At 48.2% G+C, this 25,637-nt stretch overlaps 3 protein-coding genes across 3 annotated transcripts; all 3 read left to right on the top strand.

Moving 5' to 3' along the window:
- Window positions 1–517: 517 nt before the first annotated feature.
- On the top strand, window positions 518–2,535 carry LOC122367500 (alpha-L-fucosidase-like). The gene has a single exon (XM_043340610.1). It carries the CDS (start codon window positions 773–775, stop codon window positions 2,333–2,335), a length of 1,563 nt encoding a protein of 520 aa, XP_043196545.1. The 5' UTR covers window positions 518–772; the 3' UTR covers window positions 2,336–2,535.
- An 8,205-nt stretch (window positions 2,536–10,740) lies between these two features.
- On the top strand, window positions 10,741–15,151 carry LOC122367506. Its single transcript, XM_043340618.1, has 7 exons — window positions 10,741–10,821; window positions 12,336–12,444; window positions 13,244–13,421; window positions 13,661–13,789; window positions 14,191–14,430; window positions 14,710–14,838; window positions 15,112–15,151. Exons 1-7 carry the CDS (start codon window positions 10,741–10,743, stop codon window positions 15,149–15,151), a joined length of 906 nt encoding a protein of 301 aa, XP_043196553.1.
- Window positions 15,152–19,687: 4,536 nt separating this feature from the next.
- Window positions 19,688–21,796, top strand: LOC122367501 (atrial natriuretic peptide receptor 2-like). Its single transcript, XM_043340611.1, has 6 exons — window positions 19,688–19,786; window positions 20,067–20,190; window positions 20,550–20,684; window positions 20,878–20,961; window positions 21,208–21,299; window positions 21,591–21,796. The coding sequence occupies exons 1-6, from the start codon at window positions 19,688–19,690 to the stop codon at window positions 21,678–21,680; spliced, it is 624 nt and encodes a 207-aa protein (XP_043196546.1). The 3' UTR covers window positions 21,681–21,796.
- Window positions 21,797–25,637: the final 3,841 nt, after the last annotated feature.

Here is a 25,637-nt window from a genome sequence, read left to right as displayed (position 1 = left end):
TCAATTGAACGATGGTATGTTAGCACAAGTGTCATTGTTATTTGTTGCGGTGAATGAATTATATGAAAATTTCCATAAGTTAACATACAGTGAGCGCCAGTACCTAAAATATGAGGCTGTCATAGGCGTATCGGGTAGGTAGGCGTATACTACAGGTCAGCGTTGAGCGTATACTAAGGTGGAGAGAAATTAATGCTTATAAAAACAAATTCAGTGTCCGTCTGTTGCATTTATACAGCACATATCAATAGCGAATTCTTATAAATAAGTGACTGTTCGTATCTGGTTAAAATCGACACGAAACATTACAAACGGTCCCGCTCCTGTGTAGGTACATACACGGTATTGATCCCATGGCACCACTGTGCACCGGGCTCGTCGATCAGACCGGCTGGCCTGCTTTGTTGGCCGTCACCCCGGCTCCGGGCGTCGGGTGGTGCGCAGTTTCATGGACTATGTGCACACGGTGACAGGGTGTACACTGTGCAGATAGACGGCCGGCTGCAGGGCGCTGCAGCGCTCAATACCGGTGGCATTGCTGGCAGTGAAACAGTGAATTCAGAGACACGGGCTGTGTCAGACGCCAGACGTGCGGATGGAAGCGTGAACGAGGTTTTGTGAGACGACTGTTTGTGAGACGGCTTTCGTCCATAGCACCGTGGCGCCTCGTTAGTGACAGCCACGGACGACGCGTCATCAGCGATCCATCACCAGAGATTAATCGCCAGCGGTCAGTCACCAGGCGCCTCCAACAGTGGTGTGGTCAGTCACCATGCTGTGGGCGCTGCTGGTGCTGGCGGTGAGCTGGCTGGTGCCGGAGGTCGCCCAGGGCCGCTATCAGCCCACCTGGGCGTCTCTGGACACCCGGCCACTCCCACAGTGGTACGATGAGGCCAAGTTCGGCATCTTCCTCCACTGGGGCGTCTACTCGGTGCCGAGCTTCGGTGACGCCTGGTTCTGGAAACAGTGGCACGACGGCGATCCGGCGCACGTGAACTTCATGAAGAGGAACTTCCGGCCCGGGTTCACGTACGCCGACTTCGCGCCGAAGTTTACGGCTGAGTTCTTCGACCCTGCGCAGTGGGCGAAGCTATTCAAGGCGGCGGGAGCAAAGTACGTCGTGCTCACCACCAAGCATCACGAGGGCTTCACGCTGTGGCCAAGCAAGTACGCCTGGAACTGGAACGCCAAGGACGTCGGACCGAGGCGTGATCTTGTTCAGGACCTGGCCGACGCCGTTCGTAACAACACTGATATCCACTTCGGCGTCTACCACTCGCTGTTCGAGTTCTTCAACCCGTTCTGGCTGTCGGACCAGGCGAGCAACTTCACGCAGGTGACTTTCCCGGCCGCCAAGACGATCCCCGAGCTGTATGAGCTGGTGAGACGCTACAACCCTGACGTGATCTGGTCGGACGGCAGCATCGAGGCAACCAACTCGGACTACTGGGGAAGCAAGGAGTTCATTGCCTGGCTATACAACGACTCGCCCATTAAGGACCGCGTGGTCGTCAACGATCGCTGGGGCAAGGATGCCGGCTGCGCGCACGGTGACTTCATCACCTGCCGGGACCATTACAACCCGGGCGTGCTGCAGAAGCGCAAGTGGGAGAACTGCTTGACGGTGGACCGCGGCTCGTGGGGGTTCCGGCGCGACGTGTCGCTCGCCGACATCCGATCCATGGAGGAGCTGACCGCCGAGCTGGTGGAAACGGTCAGCTGCGGCGGCAACCTGCTGCTCAACGTCGGGCCCACGCACGACGGACGCATCGTGCCCATCTTCGAGGAGCGGCTCCGGCAGATGGGCGAGTGGCTCGGCATCAACGGCGAGGCCATCTACAGCTCCCGGCCGTGGGTACATCAGAACGACTCCAGCACGCCAGGAGTGTGGTACACACAACGAGACAGCTACGTCTACGTCCTGCTCCTCAAGTGGCCCGCCGACAGGAGCCTGAAGCTGGGGAGTCTGAGGCTGAAGCCGTCCGTGGGGAAACTCACTCTGCTCGGAGGCAACAAAAAGAATCTGAAGTGGATCCAGAAGCCCGGGGAGAAGCTGCTGATTCGACTGCCTCCCCTGGAACAGGTGACATCTCGGTGGGCCTGGGTCATCCGAGCGGAGAACGCCTTCGCTGCAACAAAAAGGCGACACTCTCTTGCCCCCCTCGGTCCGAAAGGCAGACGAGGTCACAAGAAGGTCAGCCAAGGGACGAGAAAGATGAAGCTGCCTCCCAGAGAACGTCTCACTCTGAAAATTGATGCTGTGTTCGGAAAGATTCCGAGGGAGGACGCTGCTTATTGGATGAATTCCATCGATACCGAAGGTCTGCATCCCTAGAAGAAGGGGCTTTGTTCCGTGTGGTTTAATGTGTTGAGCCGCATGGTCTTTAACTCATTATCAATTTGGCTATGCGTTATATCGAATACGTTATCCATTGCGTCTTGCGCGCACGAAACGGTCCGTTTGAAAAGTGTCTATGAAATGTCCTATGAACGCCATCAGATTGACTCACAGTGAAATATATTTCCACTTCACAATCAGTTGTTTTAGTTTTGGGCGTTAACCTCTTGATACCGACGAGCATATAACATTTAGGAGTGGTATCGTATGGGCTATGACTTCAACGAGCCACCGTTTCATTTCCTTTATCTATCCCCTGTGCGTGTTGTGTGATTACATCCGGTGACTGGGTATTAGATCAGGGTTGATCAGGGCGGCACTACACGCTCAGACATTCTTCAATCACGTGACATAGGGGAGAGTGGGGAAAGATGCCCAGGGTTTTACTATGGCATATATTATTCGAAAATGACGATCGGAAAGCAAAAACTTGGAGTTTCAACGGAAGCCGACATCATTTTTCTCCAAAAATATCACTCTTTCGTGCCTGAAATATGATAACTCTTTTTGCTATTCAGCATTTTCCTGAAGAAGTGAAAGGGGGCATCTTACCCCACAGGGTGGGAAAGACGCCCCCTGGCGTTGGGGAAGATGCCCCCTGCACTATAAGTGACATAAATGGGCACGTGAATCGCCTGAACGAATCAGTAGTCCCTTCGAGCCTCCAGTAGACACCAAACGTCATCGTAAGGGCCCTCAAAAGTAGTCGTAAGGGGCTTCAGAGGTCATCGTTAGGGCCATCATAGTCCAGCGCGGCCAAACAAGCCTCCGTGGTGGCGTTCGGAGACCACTGTGGGGCCCTTATAGATCTTCATGATGCTTGAGGGCCCTCGAGCCCATCGTGGGGACCTCAGATGCCTGCGCGGCCCGTTGAGCCAACGTGGGAGCCTTCAAAGGATGTCGTGAGGGGCCCTGGAGCCAATAATGGGACCCACAGAGGCCGTCGTGAGGGCTCTCAGAGTCAGATGCCGCCCAAAAAGTCGCTGTTTGTGCCGAGAGACCGGCATGGGGAGCACCCGACCGTACTGGACTCTCAATAGTCCCAGATCGGCTTATTGTCTTTCATCACAAGTATGTAATAAATGATTTGACGGGCTGCTTGAAGGACAACCTACGGATTTAGGGGGGCGTCTTTCCCCATCAGGACAGGGGGCATCTTACCCCGAGGTACCGAAGTAACATTAAATCAGTACAATTTGTTAGCCATAAAACTACACCTTGAAACAAACTGTTTGGGACACAGCATACGCATGCTAATGTATCACGACTATAGCAAGGGACGCAAAAATTATCTACTTTCTTTGATATTTACAATGTTTTGACACCAAAATATTTTTTGAAAGCAGCAAATAAAAAACATGCAATCACCAGTCAGCCGTTGCCCAACTGAGCTTCGCAAATTTTTGTGCAGTTAACAAGGCAGGCTTCCGCTTTACGCTAAGAGCATAAATTTCCAGGTTCGATTCTTTGTTTCGCCGCTAGAGGGGGTGGGGCGTCTTTCCCACCCTGGGCATCTTACCCCACTCTCCCCTACAGCACGAAACGACGCAAAGACAAATGGAGGCGAGGTGACGGGACTGGGGAGCAAACGCGCAACTGACAAATTAAAGGCTCGGAAAATGTGCTATATCCACCTTTGCTCTTTGTGAATTACGATATAAAATCGCACAAACCATACATAAATGCCGCTATAGGTATCCAACATTCAACCGAAGTGGTAAAAATACACCTTTTGATAACACTGGTCTGCGTGATTTATAAGGTAAATGGTTTCTCACCTGTTTATAGGTCAGTTTTTCACGCTGATTCCGGAAATGGAATCCGTTTTGCTCGATTAGCTCGATTTTTTAACACGCGCAGTGGAAGGGTTGCGAGTACTACGCCCAGTGGAAGGGGGGGGGCGGATGTCGCCCCCCCCCCCTAAGATCTCAGCTCCCACTGGAGCTAGAAAGACGAAATTTGGAGGGTAGGTGGGGGCCATGGGGAACTCTGTTTTGTGTGAATTTCATGACCCTAGGTCAATATCTTCAAGGTCAAATGAGGTCAAATGTGGTCAAATCTGCCATATTAGCGACTTTTTTGCGTTTACACGCCGATAACTCAAAAAATTACCGGCCGATTTTCTTTTTTCTTTCACTATACGAAAGAACAAACATTTGTGAGTATGTATGGTGAATTTCTAGATAATCCAACAATAAATATGGCAGTTAGAAGCCTGCTAAGTGTAAGATGTCGCCGGCTGAAGCGGGATCGGCCGACGCGGGAAACGCGGCAATCACAATTTTGTGTTTACACACTCATAACTCAAATTATTACCGGCCGATTTTCAAAATTCTTTGACCATATGATTGCCTGTACATTTCTCAGTCTTCTCACCGAATTTGACGCGAATCTGATATAATCAGCGGTAAGGAGCGCGATGTAAAGAAGGAACCGTCCCGCCCCGGCACAGTCTACAATTCAGGCGGCGCGTAACGGCTAGCGCTGGCCGCCGCGCCGCCGCGCCGCCGCGGCGGCAGGATGTTTGACTTTAGACCGCTATTACTAGAAAAGTTGTGAACCGATTTTCTTATTTCTTGCACGAGAAGATCCGCAATTCAATTTTGGGCAGGTAGCCGAAATTTCACATTAATATTATGTTCGCGACGCGAGTTATTGGTGAAAAACAGGAGGGGTGGGCGAAATCCGCCCCCCCTTCCACTGCGCGTGTTAAAGGAAAAGGGCCACCTTTAACATGGGGATTGAAACTGAGATAGCCATCTTGTAGCCCGTGTCCGAAAACCTAGCTGTCTACCTCCTTACGGCCGATTTCGGCCTCCATTCGTAGTTATCGGCAATTTTAAAAGAAAATACGCCAGGAATGCGTCCTTATCCCAGGAATGCGTTCTTATCCGACAATACAGCCACCCGCGGCGAGGCTTTGGTTTTTTACCAATCAGCTCCAACCAGCTCAGCTTTAACCAATCAGCTTATCTGACACAATCCGACGAGTCTGTCTTCTGAACGCTGATTGGCTTGAGTGTGACGTCATCGCTATGCCATCATACAGTAGGTGCCGTAGAGAGTATCAACATAGTACCAATATGTTAAATAGTTTTAAATACTTTTTAGCGAATTGTGCACTTCTGGCACCAGTTTTAAAAAGAAAATGAAAAATAATAATGTCAAAATGAAAAACAACGATATCTTCATATTTCACGAAGGTGGCCCTTTTCCTTTAAGATAGGTACGTTGTGTTGCCTATATGAACAAAGCCATGCTGATTGGCTTAGTATAGTTAATTACACAGAAGCATATATATGTTTAAACTGCAAACTGACCCACTATAAGTGAATTCCGATCACACTACACACGCACTGCTGCGACACAAATCGCCTTTTCACGGATTTCCGACCGTGTTGAGCACATGGGACGTCCTTCTTCAAGCAACAGCAATAGTCCGCCAGGAAGTTGACACTTGCCGTCCCACCGACCGGACCCTCGTACCGTTTTTCCATCAAGCGTATATCTTTGTTGAAACATTCTACCTGCTCTTCACTATAATCACCAGCTTTCTGGGAAATAATCGGGATGGGACTTAAAAAAGCTCAAAATGTATCAGTATGCCCACTCCAATATGCATAGGTATTAATGCATCGGTGTGTATCCTTGACATAGTGTGGAAACTCGAGCTAATCGAGAAAAATGGATACCTTTTCCGAATTCGGCACACAAAACTTGCATTAGAACGGTTGAAAAGTCTTCAATCTTGGAGGAAAATGTGTCAGTATGCCCACTCCAATATGCATATTAATACATCAGTGTGTGAGCTGTTATCCTTGACATAGTGTGCAAACTGGAGCCAATCGAGAAAAATGGATAGCTTTTTTGGATTCAGCATACGAAACTTGTATTATAGAACAGCTGAGAAATATCCAACTTTGGGGAACAATGTATCAGTATGCCCACTCCAATGTGCATATAAATACACCAGTGTGTGAGCTTTTATCATTGACATAGTGTGAAAACTCGAGCTAATCGAGAAAAATGGATAGCTTTTTTGAATTCAGCACACGAAACTTGTATTAGAACAGCTGAGAAATATCCAACCTTGGTGAAAATATATCAGCATGCCCATTGCCCACTCCAATGTGCATATTAATGCATCAGTGTGTGAATTTTTATCCTTGACATAGTGTGAAAACTCGAGCTAATCGAGAAAAATGGATAGCTTTTTCGGATTCAGCACACAAGACTTGTATAAAAACAGCTGAGAACACTGGCGGTCCCAGGGGGGGCCACGGGGGCCATGGCCCCCCCTTTGGTGCTGAAAGGTGGGGCCATACTATCTTTTGGCCCCACCTTTCAGATCGAACAAAAGTCCTAGAAAAGCTTTTCGTATGTTTCATTTTCTTTCTTGCGCCATCAAAGGACGTAAATTTCACTTATGAGTGGGCTCAGTTTCGCATTCTGTCAATGCACCGGTTCACGAGTATGGCCGGATCTTATATGGAATATCAGCGTGGGTTTACTTGAGGTTCTCGTAGGCCCAGCAATGGCTGGCATGAGACCCTCTTCGGTAGTGGTGGGTGGGCCCTGCTAAAGGAGATTGGCTCCAAGACACTAAAGTAAGACCTCATGGGTTGGTGCTGTGCACCTCAGAAGCCCGGTGGTGACGCCGTATGCCGGCTTGGTTTCTTAAGGATTAGCGTGGGAACTCCGGGGCATGCATAGAGTTTGCATGAGCTAGTATATAATATCAGAGGCATATGTGTGTAATGTGTACATAGTGGCGGTCGCGGGGGGGGGGGGCATCAGGGCCATGCCCCCCCCAAAGGTCAATTAAGGGGGCCATCATATCATTTGCCCCCCCCCCTCAAACAACCAATGGGCCCCCATATAGGTGTATGGGGCCCTGGCAATTATTCGATCGTCACGAGGCTCAAAAAACCCACGCCCAGCTATTAATATAGCTCCCACACCGGTCTTTGAGCGTCCTACACTGACCTCTGAGGGAACTTCAGTGGCGGTCAAGCGCCCACGCTGACCGCTAAGAACCTACATCAACCTCTGAGACCCCATATCTGGCCTATGAGGGCCCCTAACCGGCCTCAGGGGTCCCAACCGGCGTCTGAGGGTCTCACACCGGTCTCTGGTGGCCTTATTTTTGTCTGTGGTGTCCCAAGACGAACCTTTAGGTGCCAATGAGGGCCCCACACTGGCTGCTGAAGACCCGATGCCGGCCTCTAAGGGCCTGCATTATCCTCTGAGGAGGGCCCCATCTTGGCCTTTGAGGGCCCTCTGCTGGCCTCTGGGGTCCAACGACGGCTCATGCCGGTCTTTTAGGGCCCCACGCTGACCGCTGAGGGCCCATGTTGGCCTGTAATGACCCACATTAGCCTCTGAGAGCCCAACTCGGTCACTGATTGTCTCAAACTACTGGCCTTTGTAGTTTGCAGGCCCTGTACTGGTCTCTGAGGGCCCTAAACTGCCCTCTACGTGAAAACATACATGGGTGGGTTTCTGAAGATCAGAGGGCTCACGCAGTCTCCGGCACAGCCTTACGTTGGTCCTGATCGAGATTACTTTACGTCCTGATGGTCCCGCGCAGATTCCCTCATATTTCGACGTCGGGACCCCATGAGCCGGTGTGGGTCCTGGGGCTGGCAGAGACTGATGAAGTCCTTAGGGCTCAGGGCCAGTCTTTTTAGCAGTAAGACTAGGCAGGTTGAGTGAGCCCCAATAGAGCCGTTGCGAAGCCCCGCAGGAGTCGCGCGCGGCCCGCAGATGCCAATTTTGAAAGCTCGGAACCTGTGGGGGGTCTCCAGAGGTCGGTGTGCCTACTCTCTCCCGCCGCCACACAACTAGGTATGTTGCCTATATGGGTAAATGTCATAGTCTGAAAATGCTCTCTGGGTTTCACATGCTTGTTCAAAGCAAGAGGTATCTGTACTATTCCGAATTGTTTTATAGTGGTAAGGTCATGAATCCGCGTGCCTGACCTTCCAGTATACCTATGCTACACCGATCCGTCGTCATGGTGCAGTGGGCCGACCGGTGGAAGCACCGTGGGACGGGAAATGGAACTGGTGATTTTGCCTTAAATTGAGCTTAAAGATTTCACGCAAGAATCAGATGGATGAAGCATAAGTAATGCCAACTGCGGGGCACCTCGTGGACGTAAAAAATTAGCCGATCACTTCCCCCCCTCCCGGTGACGGATAAATGTTGTGTCCCGCGAGTGTGACTTTGGCCCCCCCTTTTGCTAGCGGCTGCGACCGCCAGTGGCTGAGAAACCTCAGACCTTTTGAAAAAAGTCTTGAAACGCAGGCCAGTGTAATGCATTATACCTTTTGAAAATGCTAAATGAGTGGGTACCAATCTACAAATACATAACACACTGCAGCACACTATTATGTGTTAGTTAGGTCTTGGCGAAATAAAGGGTCACCGTCCACCGATTTATATTATTTAAATAATTTGCTTATAACTTGTAAGGCTTACGCAGCTTGGTGTCCTTGTTCGATAGGGTTTTGAACGTTTCCGTCTTTTGTCTTCTTAGCCACAGTTGAGCACTACACCTTTTGCCCGCTTTCAGCGAGCGGCAGGGCCGTTAGCGCGGCGGCATACTTCTCGGCGCTGCGGTACAGCATAACTGCAGGCGCTTACCACTGGCGCCATCTATGAACGAAATCGGAAATACATCGGTTGCACCTCCGAATGGCGAACAGCAGCCGTCGTTTAGGTGACACTGAGTGATGTTCCCTAAAAGAGGACTGCATCCATCGGTAGGCACTTGAATAGAACATCACGTCATCACATATAAAGCGACTTATTATTTACAATTAACGGTTTATTTTCATCATCCACCTCTTTTACCACTGACCGGCGGCACGGCCACAGCTTACCCTCCGTGGAATTGTCGATCCAGCTCGATAACAAGTCTCATTACTAGTTCACGTGACCATACGGGTTCACGGAGCGCCAAATGACGGGTGGGGCTCTGAGCCGGCCGCTAAGCTCGCGACCGCCGTGATGAATCCCTCCTTGCCTCTGAGGAGCCCCGGGGGTCGTCCCAGTGCAGGCCCAGGCCCCGTCACGGCAGGAGCAGAGGAGTGCCGGGGAAGGAGGAGGGCACCAGCGGCGGCAGCAGCATGGAGAGGGCGCCCGAGCAGCACCGGCTGACGCCTAACAGCCATACAGGTCGCGTACACAGGGGTGAGAGCTCGAGAGCGGGTACTTGTGGGTGGGGTCAGAGCGCCTGTATCCTAAAATGAGTTTTAAATTGGGCATATCAAGTAATGCTGTCAAAAAGCGACGTCCGACGTCAAACCGTCAACATAGCTTACATATTGAGTGATGTATAGACAAATAGATATATATTGAGTAGGAAAAACATACAGCACATGGGTGGACGCGTTTCGTCAGAGACTTTTTCAACACCCGAATATCGACAAAACAATACGAACACACAAGAACAAAGCTAGCAAGCACAGTTTCATACCTGTTGATATATCGCGTGTACATATTATGAGAATGTGCCTAAATGCAAAAATGCAAGAATGTGCATTTTTGAATGCAAGAATGTGTCCTAAATGCAAGAATGTGCCTAAATGCTTTTGCATTTAGGCACATTCTCATAATATGTACACGCGATATATCAACAGGTATGAAACTGTGCTTGCTAGCTTTGTTCTTGTGTGTTCGTATTGTTTTGTCGATATTCGGGTGTTGAAAAAGTCTCTGACGAAACGCGTCCACCCATGTGCTGTATGTTTTTCCTACTCAATATATATCATAGCTTACATAGCGGCTAAAATAGTATAGGGGGAATTTACATAAAAATCCTTTCACTAGCGAGTGTTTCAATCGCGTATTTTAAATTCGAGACAAAATTTGTTAATACAGTGCCTAAACCAATGATGATGGCACAATATTAGTATAGAGTAGTTACGTTTGTCTCCAACACTAATATCAGAATGTAGGTATGTTACGTTTGTCTCCCCCTCCCCGCAGAGCCGGACACGATGTCCACCCGCAGCAGGAAGTCGTTCAGCACCACATCCATCACCGAGTCCCAGTACAGCTTCGAGATGTACCGAGGATGCACGTTCAACCCCAACACGCGCCAGGGACGCCGGTTCTACGTGGTCCAGGTTAGAGACTTTTAAAACAGCCCATGTTGCCCAAAACGATTACAATATATTGCAGAAATACAGGAGAGGGAGGGAAGACTGACCTCCCAGAAGAGCGAATGCTACGTTTCTAGACAATTTGGCATTGATAAAAACTAAAACATTGCTCAGTCTGAAATGTGACTGTTGATATTTTGTCAGATGCTGGTGCTCCACTTTATTCCGGTGATGGCACTGATTGTGCAGAACTGCTACATCCTGGGATCGGCCATCTACCGGCAGAGGCAGATGGTCCGCCTCACTCGCACGGTGAGATACATCGACAGTTCCCAGCAAGAACACCCCAAGTGTCAAATTTTCAAAATTGAGATTTGTATACCATTCGGCCCAGCTGGTCGAGCCGACATTTGACAAGAATTAAGATGTTCTTGCAGGGAACTGCCGATATTTTCTGAGGATAATGGTCCACCTGACTCGCAAGGTGAGACATAACAACTAGCATTATAACTGCCGGTAGAGGCAAATTGTCCGTCTGACCTGCACGGCGAGAAATAACATCGAGCGAAAGAGGCAAATGGTCCGTTTAACTCGAACTATGAGACGTGATAGCTACCGTCAAAGGCATCACATCTAACGCGCAGACAAATGACGCACTCGAATCGTACCGTGATGCGTTGAAACTACCGGCAGAGGCAAATGGTCCACCTCAATCGTGCGGTGGGAGAGGAAAATGGTCCGTCTCGCACATACAGGCATTAACCCTCGCCCGCACATGGGGGGGGGGGGTGGTTGCCACCCCCCCCCCCAGGTAGTCTTTCTGCTCTGCACTCAACATTTTTAGAGCTAGAAGGCTGATTTTTCGTATAGCTGCTCCTCTATCCTTTCTTGATGTCCACTGAAAATTTCAAGTTTCTGTAATGTTTGGTTTCGGAGATATGACCTTATTTTTCAGGTCATGTCATGACCCAAATGGCCAATTCTCAACATCTTGCGCTTGCCATGGGCCTTGTGAGCTTTTGACACCCTGATTTCGGCCTTTTTTTGCCAGTCTTACCTCCCACCTATCATGGAACATGTTGTTCGACGATGTACAGGGGTCAAGGTGAGGGTCAAGGTCAACCTAGGTCATCTAAGATAATTGCGTTTTAGGCAAGCTGAATTTACTTTTTGTGAAGTTTTTTGACTGCATTTTTGGTAAAAGCTTCTCAGATCATGATTTCATGTAATATGGACCCAAAAACAATCGGTGCACACATCAGTATACACACAGACACACACAGACATACAAACACATATAATTGACCTTGACCTAACTTGACCTGAAATGACCTCAGCAGCAAAATTCTGGTTGGGTAGTGTGACAAAGAGGTTCTAGCTAGCTTGGCACCAGAAAACAGCATCGTCATCGGTATTTGATAAGCAGCGCACTTGATATCCAACGGTGACCCAAAACAGCAATATTTTTTAGTTTGACCTGACCTGGAAGGTCAATGACTGACCTGAGAAGGTAAAACTGGGTATCATTGGATTCGTCTCTTCCCAAAGAATCTTTTTGGTCTTTACCGCTAAGCTCTATCTCCAACAGGAACGAAATGGCGCGGGGGGGGGGTGGCAACCCCCCCCCCCCCATGTGCGTTCTAGGATGGGAAAATGGCATGTGCGGGCGAGGGTTAAGTCTAGCACCAGAGACAGATGTCAGAGTCCTGACGGGCACGGTGAGACAACAGGACTGACCGAGAGCTCAGAAACTCTGCTCCTATGTGACACTTTGTCACCGAATTCCTGGTATATGTTGTGTGACGCTGCCTGTGGAACCCCGGCAGATCGAGGAGACCACGGACGTCGGCCTTCTCTTGGCCTCCATGCAGACGGAACGCTCCGAGATGGCCTACCACGTGTTCGGCATCAACGTCTCCGGCACGTGGACCGCCGGTAAAACGTACAACAGGGGCACGGACAGACGGTAAAACGTTCAATGGATCGCCGGTAAAACGTACAGCAAGGACAATGACAGCCGGTAAAACGTACAGTCACCGGTCAAACCTACCACAGGGACATGGACCACTGTTAAAACGTGCGTGCAGGGACATTAACAGCCGGTAAAACGTACAACAGGGCATGGAGAAGACCGCCGGTAAAACGTACAGGTCTCGCGGGTTTTAGCGGTAGGTTTTGCACCTATAAAGTTAAGTGTACTTCAGGCTATATCTTCGTCGTCCTAAGCTTTTAAGTGTTGAAGATGCGATCGTCTTGTTGGTTCACAAGCCGGCCATGATCGTTTAAAATGGCTTCATCGTAGATCGATTAGTTTCTGAGATATAACCGGAAATGTAAAAGTGCAAAACCTACCGCTTCATCTCTCGAGAGCCGTACAACAGGGGCACGAATCATCAAGGACGTGAAACGCCGCTAAAACAGGGATATGGATCACCACGGTAAAACGTACAACAGGGCATGGTCCGCCGGTAAAGCGTAGAGCATACTTGAAATGTACAGAACTGCTGGATTGTCATTTTTTAAGTTGTTAATGCGTTAAATAACACAGGAATGGGATAACGTAATACGTCACCTTAATTTCAGTACCTAATACGATGCTCGGAGACACTGCACTGGCGTTGCATTGCACTGCACTGCACCCAGTGCGTTGGGATTAACAATACTGTCCTTCCCCCTCTCTTCTTTATCTCTTTCTCACTCCTCTGACCCTCTCCTCTCACCCTTCCGCCCTCAGAGGACGGTTTCGCCGTGTACGACCGTGAACACAGTCTGAGGCAGGTGTTTGACCGCACCGACCTGGCGCTGGACAAGCTGGTCGACTGGAGGGCGATCGCCGGGGAGGCGGGCCTTCAGTGGCAGGACCGCATGTTCGCCTCCAAGGGCCGCTTCCAGACCTACCTCGGAGACATCAGGTCAGGCGGAAATTATACAGGCGTATCATGTGCAGGAACACCCACGTCAATATTATTCGAAAAATTTGCTTACACAAATATGTAGCAATGCTTACGCGCAAAAATGCTAGGAACGAGAGCAACGCAAGTGTGGAAGTTCATGATGTTCAATGTGTGCTGCGAAGTGTGAAATAGTACACAGCGACTGGCAACATAACTTTTTGAAAACAGAGTATAGCCCCAACCCTCGCCGCCTCCAGACGGATGGTTCTGGAAGGTCGCACCCCGTCCCGCTCCGAGATGCTCTGGTACAACCGCACCACGGCTCTGCTCCTGCGCGTGTTGGTACGACACATCTCCGACCGAAAACTTAGCTCGGGAGACGTCAGGTGAGATTAAAGATCAGCCAGCAGACGTCAGCTAAGCTATGGATATGCCCAGGCCTGGAGCCGAAAGACAAAACTTCGCTCCTGTCAGATAATTTAGCTCCTATACTCGGGTCAATCGTTTCAGCATGTTCAGATGGGGAATGTAATACTTTGATTCTTAGGACAGATCAATCATGGTTACAGATCAATCAGATGAGCTGAAAACTCGCCACGTTCTATATTTCAGGAAAAGCCGAAGACGATTGTATGTAGGATTATCATGTGATCACAAATCCTCTGGGCACATAAGACAGGAATATAAGAATTGGATAGCAGAATTCGGGGAATATCCAGTTACATAAATAGCAGATACCCTTCATCCGTCACCGGTCACTGAATCATCCTTCCTCTCTGTCCCACAGTAGCCCGTTTCTGGCGTACATCAACATCATGCGCGCCGTGGAGCACCTGGGTCTGCTGCTGACACTGGGACTGCGGTACCTCTCCACCGGCACGTCGCCGCTGCTGGTCGCCCAGACGGCCCTCTCCGACACCCTGTTCTGGGAGTACATCGGCAACACGCGCACGTTCGCCTCCGGCATCGCCGACAACATGAGTGACATCCTTGAGGAGGGCGACGGCATGGGCACCTTCATGGTCGTGTGAGTGTGGTGCGGAACTGCGGGCAATGGTCGAGAATAAAACTCACCCGTCTTCGTAAAACCCAAAGCTTTATTGAATAGCTTATTGAAAGGTGAATATGGAATCGCTAAAATATGGGGTTTGCCTACAGAGATAAGGCAAACCACGTGAAATTGCGAACTCTATTGCACTATCCAGTGCCTATCAATAGCATGAACCTAATTAGTTACGCACAGTAGGCGTACTCTCTTTTGCTTATAAGTGAACAAACACATACGAACGAACGTGTTTTGCCGCAGGAGGGACGGCATAATCAACGACGTGCCTCGAGCGTCCCTGAATGTCAGCGCCACAGAGTTCTTCCACAACAACAGCCGCCTGCTGAACCGACTGCAGCAAGTGCAGCGTCAGCTCAAGGAGAACATCGAGTAAGGAAACATGTCCGCTGCTGCACTAAAGATGTCAACCATTCGATAGTTTTCGAAGACTTCCGTTAAGAAACGACTTTCAGGTTAAATCAAAACACGCTACCATAAAAGTGAATAATGTTCGTAGAAAAAAGGCGGAAAAATCATCCAACTTCTTCGCAAATTATTCTCTCGTCAACAGAGCGTGCATGTATCTGCCGCAGGTCTCTGACTAGTGACGAGGTGCTGGTCTCTAGGCTGTAGCAAATAAGCCCTATGTCTGCCCTGCTCCAGGTCTCTGACCAGTGACGAGGTGCTGGTCTCGAGGCTGTAGCAGCTAAGCCCTATGTCTGCCATAATCCTATGTCTGCCCTGCTCCAGATCTCTGACCAGCGACGAGGTGCTGGTCTCCAAGCGGCAGCAGATGTGGACGGCTGGCCTGCTGGGGTTCGTCGTCATCCTCTCGCTGATTGGCATCCTGATGACGCGCAAGGCCGCGACTGAAATGGAGGTGAGACGGCTGAAAGGAAACGGATGCATTACGGAAAAACAATCTTTTTGAAGAGGAGAGAAATATTCAGGAATATAATTGCCTCGCAGAGAAAACAAATAATCGTATTTGTGAGCACCTCTCATGGCGTCGCTGTAATAGGACTGGGACATGAGAATCGTATTTTACAAAGTTACTTTTTTTTTTGCTTGCGTTCAGTTTTTAGTAAACAGGTGGCCATCAGGGCATATTTTAAGGATTTTTCACTGCGTCCCAAAGGTGGCATAGGGCACATGCTTTGATCGGAAAGGGCACATTGCAAGCGAAATAGTATATAATGCAAGTGAGATAATGTACAGATACATTGTGTACTGTGCTGGTGGAGGGGCACTGCAAGCGGGATATTGGGAGCGGGCTGTGATTGCTTTTGGCCAGTCTCGAAATTCGCCCAGTCGTAGTGCGTTCTTTATCCGCATTCAAAGGGCGGACCGGCGATTTAAAATGACATTTACATTGTTGTTAGTCACTCGTTTTCCTGAACGGCGTTGGGCGTGTTTGACCTCCCTTGACGCACCAAATTGTAGGGGAAGTTGGGGGAACGCCGAATACTTTTTTTCTGACGCCCGTAGCACGCAAGGTAGACAACATAAGCTATTCTTGTTGGCGTCATTCGAGAGGCCAGTCTTTTGTCTTTCAAACATACCAGGCGCATTTGATGAATTCGCATACCGTTAAGCGCACAAACTAAAAACATCAAAGAAGTGACTTTTTCGGCGTTGCCCCGGACTGCGGGGAAAGCCGAAAATGGGAGAAATGATCTACGTGGAATGCCGACATTGATGTTTTGCCACTTTATCTCAAACTTTATCCAGAATTTATCAAAGCTGACACGCGTTTTAAGAGCTTGAGGACGCTTGGTGCACACTGGAACAGGCGCGGATACAAGGGGGGGGGGGCCATGGGGGCCATGGCCCCCCCCCCCCTTGGCCGATTTTTTTCAAAAATAAAATAAAAAGTTAAAAAGTTAAAAAGCTGAAAAGGGGGCCTCCTGAAAATAAAGTGGCCGAAATCCGATGAGTTTTTTTTAACCTACCCACTTAGTTATTTCTTAGAAGACTAGCTGAGAAGACTTCTTTGTTAGAAGATTGGTAAAGCTTTTCATAACTTGGAGGTCTCTTATACTCACAGAGATGACCACTTTTACAGGGCCTCCTAACCTGCACAGAGGGCCTCCAAGCCTGCACAGATGTTGAGATGTTGCCTGAACAGCTAGATAAGCTCAATAGACGCAGTTTTTTTGGGGGGGGGGCCAACAAGTGGGAAGATGGGGCCTCCAACAGGTGGGATTATGGGGGGGGCCTCCTGGTTTCTAATGGCCCCTCCCTTGGAGATTTTCTGGATCCGCCCCTGCACTGGAAGTTATAATTGTGTGATATAATAAGAAAATGCTAGGTAAATAATTCCTTATAGGTAACAGGCCGTTGTGTCGGTTGAAAGTGTAATTTGTGTGACTAAAAATTCGCGTTGCTATTCTACAGCAGTTAAGTCCACGTAGCGTGCTTTAACGTGCGTAATTGCACGTTTTCGGCATTACCCCAGCCAGCCATACTTTCATTTGCAGGCCCATAACTTTTCAACGTGCCGTATAAATTTCAAATAGGCAGCACACTTATGCAAAGACATGCTGAAGATTACTTGACCGAATTGGCCAGACAAACGGTAGCATAATGAGTAAGAAATGCAGCTTCAAAGGCGCATGTAGTACAAGGAACGCGTACCTTGAAAACGCTCTTGGCGCCCTCACAGCCGAAGTATTCCGAATGACGACTCGTAACAAACATGCGATAATTGTAGTCACTTAAGCTTCAGAGCATCACTGACAGGTGGCATCCATGTCTTACGGTTTTCGAAATATCTCGAATTTCGGCTTTGCCCCAACTCCGGCATTGCCCCAACTTCCCCTACCTATGCTTAGAGAATAAATATGAATATGCACATGATAAAAATGTGATACATACGTCTCTTCATGCGTTTTTCACCCTTATCAATTGATTCAAAATAGAGGTTGACGTGTGAAACATGGCCAATTTGCATTGAAGATACTATGTGTTTGAAATAATTAGATGACGTAAGGTCAAACAGTACCCACCTAAGTTGTGACAAAAAATCATCGGATTTTAAAGCTACATAAAAAATCCATCATAGATTAATGCTTTGGATGAACGGATGCTTTGGATGCTTCGGATTTCGCTTCCTTACTGCCTATCATGTAATATAACCCAAACTTTTCCCAATGGAAGTTCCTTTGTTTAATTATTATGCCCAGAAATGTGTCGATTTTGTGCCATTTCCGGGCGCTTTGGGGGGGGGGGAGCATGGCCCCGTGGCCCCCTCTATATCCTCCTATGGCCAGACGGCCATGACGGCCCTGAGCTGACCGTATGCCATCAAATGTCAAACTTCGCAATGATGCGATATTTTTTTTCGGAAAACGTGCCGGTATCTCAAAAACTATGATAGCTAGGAGGGCGCAATCGATAGGAGAAAAGCAATTGATATATCTTGAACAGCTCTTTCGTCAATATTTCGTCAGGATTGAGTTCAGATCAACGGTTAAGGCTCCATAGCCAAAAACGGGTAAAATTACAATTTTTGTCAATATTGGTTTCATGAAAAGCTTTTGAACTAAAAAAAGGTAGAGAATTTTCGTTTGCACGATCGTTCTTCTCTCATTTTTACCTCGACATGTCAAGGTCAGAACTTGAGCTCACATTACGGTCATTTCGTGACCAAGATAGATCATGTCGCATATCAGTCGATGCGTTTCGATGAGGTACCTCAAAACAATGATACAATCCACTGTGCATGCAAAAGCCCTGTAGGGCCGGATTTTGGGCCAGGCTCCGGGCCTGCGGGCTCCAACTTGACATCTCTAAACAGGACTTTAGGGAAGGACAGGACACAGAGTCTGAGCCCTAAGGACAGAGCAGGCACAGGCCATGAAGCTAAGCTAAGACGGATACTTGAGGGCTGGGTAGGATGCAGGGTCCGAGGGCAAGGCAAGGCGCGGGTCTGAGGCTATCATTACACAAGGCCGGAGAGTAGTGCAAGACACAGGGCCTTAGAACACCTGATGATCAACACACCTGATGGCAGGGCAACACGCAGGATCTTAGAGCAGGGCAAGAAATAGTACCTAAAGGTAGAGCAAGACATAAGACACAGGTATGACACAAGGCCCGAAACACCGCCCACGTCTTGTCATACCTTCGGGCCCCGAAGGTATGACAAGACGTGGGCAGTGTTTCACGGACGTCGGACGCTGCTATCAAATTCCGCGAGCTGACGTCATACTTGTGGTAGTGTTTGAGCAATGGGTCTGTTGATGTCTCCATGGAAACCCAATTTGACACGTGTAATAGCAGCGTGCTGCTATCACCGGTGAAACAGGGCCAGGGTATGGGGCCTGAGGGCAGGGCAAGGCTCAGGGCATGGAGGCAGAACAAAGCACGGGTTCTGAGGACAGGTAAGGGCACGGGGCATGAGGACGGGAAACGGCACGGGACCTGAGGGCGGGAGACACCACAGGGCCTGATGACAGGGCAGGGCACAGCGCCTGAGAGCGGGCATGGGACACGAGACCTTAGGGCAATGCAGAATACAGGGCTTGAGGGCAGAGTAGGACACAAGGTCTGATGGCATGGGACGGCACAAGGCCTGACGACAGGGCAGAGCACAGCAACTTAGGGCGAGGCCGGGCACGGGCCTGAGGGCGATACAACGCATAAGGCTTAATGGCAGAATAGGGCACAGGGTCTAAGGGCAGGGCAATGCACATGAGGCCTGGAAGCAGAACATGACAGGACAGGGCCTGAGGCAGGGCAAGGCATTAAGGGCAGGGCACAAGGACTGGAGAGGGCATGTATGTGCTTAGGTACATAGTAAATCAGGGCACAAAGCAATCGGAAAGCCAACATCTTTTACACAGTAAAAGACCGAGGCATGTTACTTATTTTTGCTCGCACTTTTCGGCTGAAACCGTGGCATTTCAGTGTGGGACGCAGTGGTCCAAATTTCGCGAGGGCTACGTCCCAAAGGCAGGGGGCTGCGTCCCAAAATGGGACGCAGTCAGTATGTTAAAATATGCCCTGGTGGCCATTCGCCTACAGCTCAGAATCGCTATAACTATTTGCGCCCAGACGCTCATATTGTCGGTGTAACTGTCTCTGAAAAGGTATTCACAGTCTCTGTACCGTTTCTGAACAGATATTCACCGAGTCTCTGGCGGCCAAGACTGCCGAGGTGCGCCGGGAGCGTCGCCGCGCGGACCGCCTGCTCTGCCAGATGCTGCCCACCTCGGTGGCCCTCCAGCTGAAGAGCATGCACAAGGTGTCGGCAGAGTCCTTCCAGGCGGTCACCGTGCTCTTCAGCGACATTGTCGACTTCTCCAGCATCGCCGCACAGAGCACCCCCATCCAGGTCGGTGGTGATGTGACCTCGAATGGGATCATAGAATAACATGAAATGTTGAAAGATAATACTTGAACTCCAGCTTTTCATTAAAAAATATCCGCTTGCGTAGCTACGGTCTGCGGAGGATTCGGCTACGGCGGAGCAAAATGCTCACTATCCTGCGATGAGCAGTTCAGCCCCAAACTATGCAGACTAGCCTCGTAAAAAATGTAAGACGTTGACGGCAGCAAAAGTTTTTTAAAATAATTAATTGCACAGGACACGACAGCTACCATTCTCTTCCCAGGTGATGGCCTTCCTGAACCGGCTGTTCAAGACGTTCGACAACCGCATCGACCGGTTTGACGTGTACAAGGTGGAGGCGGTGGAGACGGTCTACATGTGCGCCTCCGGCCTGCCGCATAAAAACGGTACGCGGCTCAGCACTAAACACGAGTAGACATAATTGCCGCTACTTCGAATGTTCACTGAGCAGTGATCACTGATGCAGCGACCAGACGCGCGTTCCTTACCAGTCTGTCCTCAAAGCGGGTCATTGGAGTCAGTCTATCAAAAAGTGGTTGAGCGCGGAACAGCCAGCACAGGCGGTGCAAAGCTACAACAGCTAAATTACAGCGATCGTGAGATGTCTCCATGTCATCATACACGCCACTGGATGGACTGCTGATTAAAGTCCTCGAATTATGACCATCAAAGTGACTTTGACTCAACTTCTGACGCCCTTAGCGACCTTCACATGACCTGTGACCTGTGACCTCTGTTCCCTCAGGTGACCGTCACGTGACCGAGGTGGCTGACCTGGCGCTGGAGCTGCTGACCACCTCACGTCGGTTTGAGGTGCCGCACCTCCCGGACCATCCGTTACAGATTCGGCTGGGGATCAACACCGGGCCCTGCGTGGCAGGTATAGACGGGGAACGAGCCCGTCGACCGTTTAACAATAGCCTTAAACTTTGCTACGAATTATAGCGATGCTTTGTGTGGTGACTCTCAATAATAAAACGTAGGTATACAAAAATACTTACATTTACTTTGTAAAAAAACGCTTCATATAACCGCAGAATTTAATTGATTCTGCACGTCCTGGCAACCGGCAGGAGTGGTCGGCACCAAGATGCCTCGCTACTGCCTCTTCGGAGACACGGTCAACACGGCCGCCAGAATGGAGCAGAACGGCCTGCGTGAGTTCAACTCCCACCGGAGACATATTTTTTGCGAGTGCAAAACAGTCTACTGACAATAAACCTAATTCGAAATAACCGGTTCACTTAAATGTCAGTTACATGTAGCTATGCCAATGTTTGACGTGTCAATGACTTGGAGGATGGCTGCTCGTCCCCAATTTGAAGATTTCCTTTCTACAAAATCCGATATGAAGCTGACTAACCGCTAACAGATCCCATGCTAACACCAACAACCCTTTTCAGCGATGAAGATCCACCTGACGCAGAGGACGTGTGACCTCCTGCAGCGGATGGGAGGGTACCAGATCGAGTTCAGGGGTCACATCCAGGTGGAGGTAATCTGATATAACGCTTCGTTTTTAATGAACTTAGAAATGTTAACGCCTTAACGTTGTAAGTTATGGACGTGGCCACGACACGTCCTTTCACATATTTCGCTAACGCGTCGCTAATAGCATATTAAAGCATTTTCAGACAAAACACACGCCTCTCGTAAACTGCGGTGTGGAGTCACCAGACCTACAAAAATAGTAGATCCGAACTTGTAAGAGCGAAGTCCAGTGTGTGGTAATAGCAGCTGGACTGAGAGCAGACTCTCATTCATATAAACCGTTTTTGTGCTGCAGGGAAAAGGAACGATGGAGACATACTGGCTTGTCAGCAAGAATGAAGACACGTCCTCAAGAAATGTCGGTATATCAATATCAGATGAATGACGCCAGCCTCTGTTAAACCTGCTTCACAAAGCCGCGAACAATAGGATCCCTCATACACTTAATTAGAGAGTGTTTGCTGTATCGGCCTCTCATTTCGAGCATACACTTTCAGTGTACACACGACACGAGAATGTGTACCGGGAGGCGGGAACAGCTAAGTGTTTACTGCCGGGTGTAAGAATGACGCGAGGTGTCTTTGAGCCGCTTTTAATTCTGCCACAGTTTTGTGCTAGGTACCTGGGAATAATTCGCAGTGAATGTGTTGTCATAGCTTCACGTTTCAACACATCTTTGTCCGTTTTTTTATTGGTGTTCTGTTACAGTTGCTATGGACTGTATGGTAGGTTTGGTTCGTTGGCTGTGCCGCCGTTCGTGGCACTCCATTCTATTGTGGGGCCAAACTTTTTTCATTTCATGTTTGAATACTTAAATAAACAAGAAATGGACTGAATACATTTTATATCAAAATAATATCGTAGTTATCCGCGTTTCTACATATAGGTACTACTTGTGGAACCAAATTGTGATTAGAGGCCACTTTATGCCTAGGTAGTGCGTGCCACTGACCAGGGAGCCAGGGTGTAGTGCTTGCCCACTTCCCAGCAACCATATCTGAGATCGCATCATGGTGCGGTTGAATTGAATTCTAGGCGGTGAAACACTGAGGCCGCCTACCTATTTACATGAAACATATACACATTGACCAGCAGACGTGGTCCGTGGGTCGGGCTGTCCAGTGCAATATTTATAGCAGCGACCAGACAGATTGGTTATCATCAGTAGACAAACAGAGCAGAGCTGTCATTGACTGAGGCGTATGGCGTATGAAAGAAAAAGCATCCAATTATCAAAAATCCAAAAAGGACTAAGTATAACTTTTGGCAGGTTGAACTTCAGCAAAGATAGGGGCCTTTGATGCAAAGTATATCCAACTGAATTGGCGATACGTGCATTGTGCACTTGTGCAGTGTCCAGTGAACCGTTCTGACTGAGTCACTTCGGAACAAGTCCAAATGAGGATTAGATAATTCGAAGATTATCTTTTAAAGGAGTAAGATGAAAGAGGAAGAATCAGCTTTTACCGATAAGGTATAGCAACTTTCAAATGAAGCAGCCACAAAAGTTAAAAAAAACTTATATAGCGCCTGGCAAAAACTATCAAAAAAGACTTCCTTTGTTACATCAATTCAGTTTAGGCAAAAATCATTTCCAAAGATTTGGGATTAAACTTCAACGATCGACAAATATAGTCACAGTTTTCAGTCCGATGATATCGTCCCGACATTGCAACAAAATCTACAGAATCTTACGACTAATGAGTTGGAATAAGCACCAGCAGGTAGCAAACACGATAGTTTTAAAAAGACAGTAAACGATGAGAACTACGACAGCTAATAAAGATAATAATTTCCAATCATCTACCCTTCAATATAACCTTTAGTCGATACCTTTCTGTACTATATCAGTGCTCCTATTTTTCCATTCCTTTACGTTCATATGTTTTGTAGTGAGTGGAAACAGCGCCTACGCACGAGACTAACATACATACACTATATTGGGTTTCGTACGGTCTGAAATCCCTGCGTCCAGTTCAGCAGAAGTACGCCGAGCGTCACAGTCACTCAACAGAGTAAATATTATGGCCTGCAGGACCACTGCAGGGCTTCAAGAACGCGTGGAGACGCCGCCTGGGTGAACCTGTGCTCAAGAACGATCGGAAGGATTACCAAAATTTCCAGTCTGGTAATAAAAAATATTGTTATATGTGTTTTATGCTTAGTAACCTAGTAGTTGATCAGGAACATAGGTAAAAACGATGAAAAGTTGACATAAGACAACCGTTGCAAAGCACAGGTTACTCAAAACCAAAGTTTATCGCAATTCGGAAAATTCCTTTATTATTTATTCCAACGATTTTCAATGAGCGAATGATGAAGTAAATGGCTGCCCAGCAGAGCTTACTGCCGCGAGGATTCTGATCTTGGTCGTCCTATATCGAGAAATTCCCCCTTTTCCTGTCGTGAGAATTAGGAGGCGTGAACATACTCTCAGAGCCTGATTGGCCCGTCACCCTCCCACAGTGCTCTACGCCATGCGAGCTATCGGGCGGACCACAAAAATGTTTCTCCGTTTTCGGCTTTTTGATTAACCTGCGCCCACTGGGGGGGGGGGGGGGTGGCTATTCATAGCCCCCTCCCGTTTTTCTGCAATAACTTCCAAACCACTTGACGTATCGACGCCAAACTTTCAGTACCTTCGGCTGCATCAATTTGACACCTTGTGTCACAATTTGAACTTCGTAGCTACCATAGGTCGGCCGGAAATGACGTCAGAGTGACGTCATGTTCGGCCGATTTCGACGCAAAACATTGAACCACGGCAATCGCTTCCAAGGGCTCAGTTTTTAAGCTAGATCCAATTTTTTTTGCATGAGAGGACTCAGAATAGACTGCGCTATCAAACTGCTATCTCGGATTTTCGAAATTTTGAAAATTTCGAAAATTTTATATAATAAAATTCACAATTTACATTTTTACATTTTTTTTCAAAAAGTTTTTGACTTTTCAAAAAAAGGAATATATGTGATAGAACGCGTTATTATGACTAACTCTAGCAAGTTTTAGCTAAATATCTTCAAAAATGGCCAAGATATACGCATTATTGCAAAAAATTCACAACTATTAATTTTTCAAATCAATTTTTCACCACGTATTTGACATCGTACGCCAATATAAATAGCACCATCGTGTTGCTGAGCTCAAACTGCATCCATTAGACACCTTTTCTGTTGAAAAATTATAACTTCAAAATTTGACCTTTTTTGACATGAAAGTGACCTGACCTAAGCTAAATTCGACCCAAAATGACCTCGAATGACACAGACGACATCAAATTCGAAATCTTTGGCCTAAATGGACCATAAAACATGTGTCACGTGACCGACGATGATATAATATTTTCGTGACCTGTGATGACCTGACCTTGACCTGAAAATCAAAGTACAAGTTTGGTACCCTCGGGGTATCTAGAGCATCTGTTCACGAGTGTGTGAACCAAAAATGAGCCTGATCTGACTTGTAAGACGGCGGCCAGAGTCCAAAACGTGAACAAGCCAAAATGCTAATAATTTTTACTTTGACCTGACCTGTGACGTCATCGGTGACCTCAAGGTTAATAAAATTAGGGTTCTTTCGACAGTTTTTCCGGGGCTATCAGAAGCCGTTTGAATTTTGACGATCGGCCCAGTAGTTTCGGAGTTAGGAGGGGGGGCTATGAATAGCCCCCCCCCCCCCCCAGTAGGGCGTGTTAACCCCAGTGGGGCGCGGGTTAAGTGGACTCTCGACTGGAATGTTTAACCCCAAAAAGGATTTTGCTCGTCTTAGTTTAAACTGCGATCGGAAGCAATGTCAGGAACAGCCCGTCGTGCCCATCCCTTAATTAATTGCCTGAAGTGCGTTACCGACATTCACTCCTCCAATCCGCTTCCGCTTTAGTGGACATTTTCCCTCGCCCAAAGAAATCAGCAAAGCTCAGCATTTAGTGATAGGCATTGGTCAAGGCGTCTTTACACCTAGTACACCATACATTTGTTGATGACTGAACCCAAACACTTTTAATGATAACTTTACACGACTCTTTGAAATTAAAATAAGATTGTTTGATTTTTTATTGAGACTCGGTCATCACTTATCACTTATCAGTCATCTCGATATTGTATGAGAATGCTGCACAACCAAAGTTTGCATTCCGGAGCTAATTTTTGCATGTTCTATTAAAAAAGTCACGGGACTCTCCTTGAGAAGGCCACAGACTAGTGACAAAAAGTTTGTGTACTCTCCACTCCGTACGACCTAGCAAAGTTCACTGCCAATTCTATGTCTAGACTTATAATAACGATCATTTTAGCACAACTCCACTTGAGCATCGATATGCACGTTTCGCAAGGAAGAACGGCCA

This window comes from Amphibalanus amphitrite, unplaced genomic scaffold, assembly GCF_019059575.1.
Source record: "Amphibalanus amphitrite isolate SeventyFive unplaced genomic scaffold, NRLGWU_Aamphi_draft 000874F_arrow, whole genome shotgun sequence".
NCBI classification, from domain to species: Eukaryota; Metazoa; Arthropoda; class Thecostraca; order Balanomorpha; family Balanidae; genus Amphibalanus; species Amphibalanus amphitrite.
Note: the sequence above shows the minus strand (reverse complement) of the source record. Positions and strands in the feature narration are given on the sequence as shown.

Bases quoted from the DNA above. Each gene is read 5' to 3' on its own strand.
- LOC122367500 (XM_043340610.1), top strand. From the start codon at position 773: ATGCTGTGGGCGCTGCTGGTGCTGGCGGTGAGCTGGCTGGTGCCGGAG.
- LOC122367501 (XM_043340611.1), top strand. From the start codon at position 19,688: ATGCACAAGGTGTCGGCAGAGTCCTTCCAGGCGGTCACCGTGCTCTTC. The intron at 20,685-20,877 runs GTATAGACGGGG...GGCAACCGGCAG, and splicing joins CACCGGGCCCTGCGTGGCAG to GAGTGGTCGGCACCAAGATG. The intron at 20,962-21,207 runs GTGAGTTCAACT...AACCCTTTTCAG, and splicing joins AATGGAGCAGAACGGCCTGC to CGATGAAGATCCACCTGACG.
- LOC122367506 (XM_043340618.1), top strand. From the start codon at position 10,741: ATGGCACTGATTGTGCAGAACTGCTACATCCTGGGATCGGCCATCTAC. The intron at 10,822-12,335 runs GTGAGATACATC...GAACCCCGGCAG, and splicing joins TGGTCCGCCTCACTCGCACG to ATCGAGGAGACCACGGACGT. The intron at 13,790-14,190 runs GTGAGATTAAAG...TCTGTCCCACAG, and splicing joins CTTAGCTCGGGAGACGTCAG to TAGCCCGTTTCTGGCGTACA.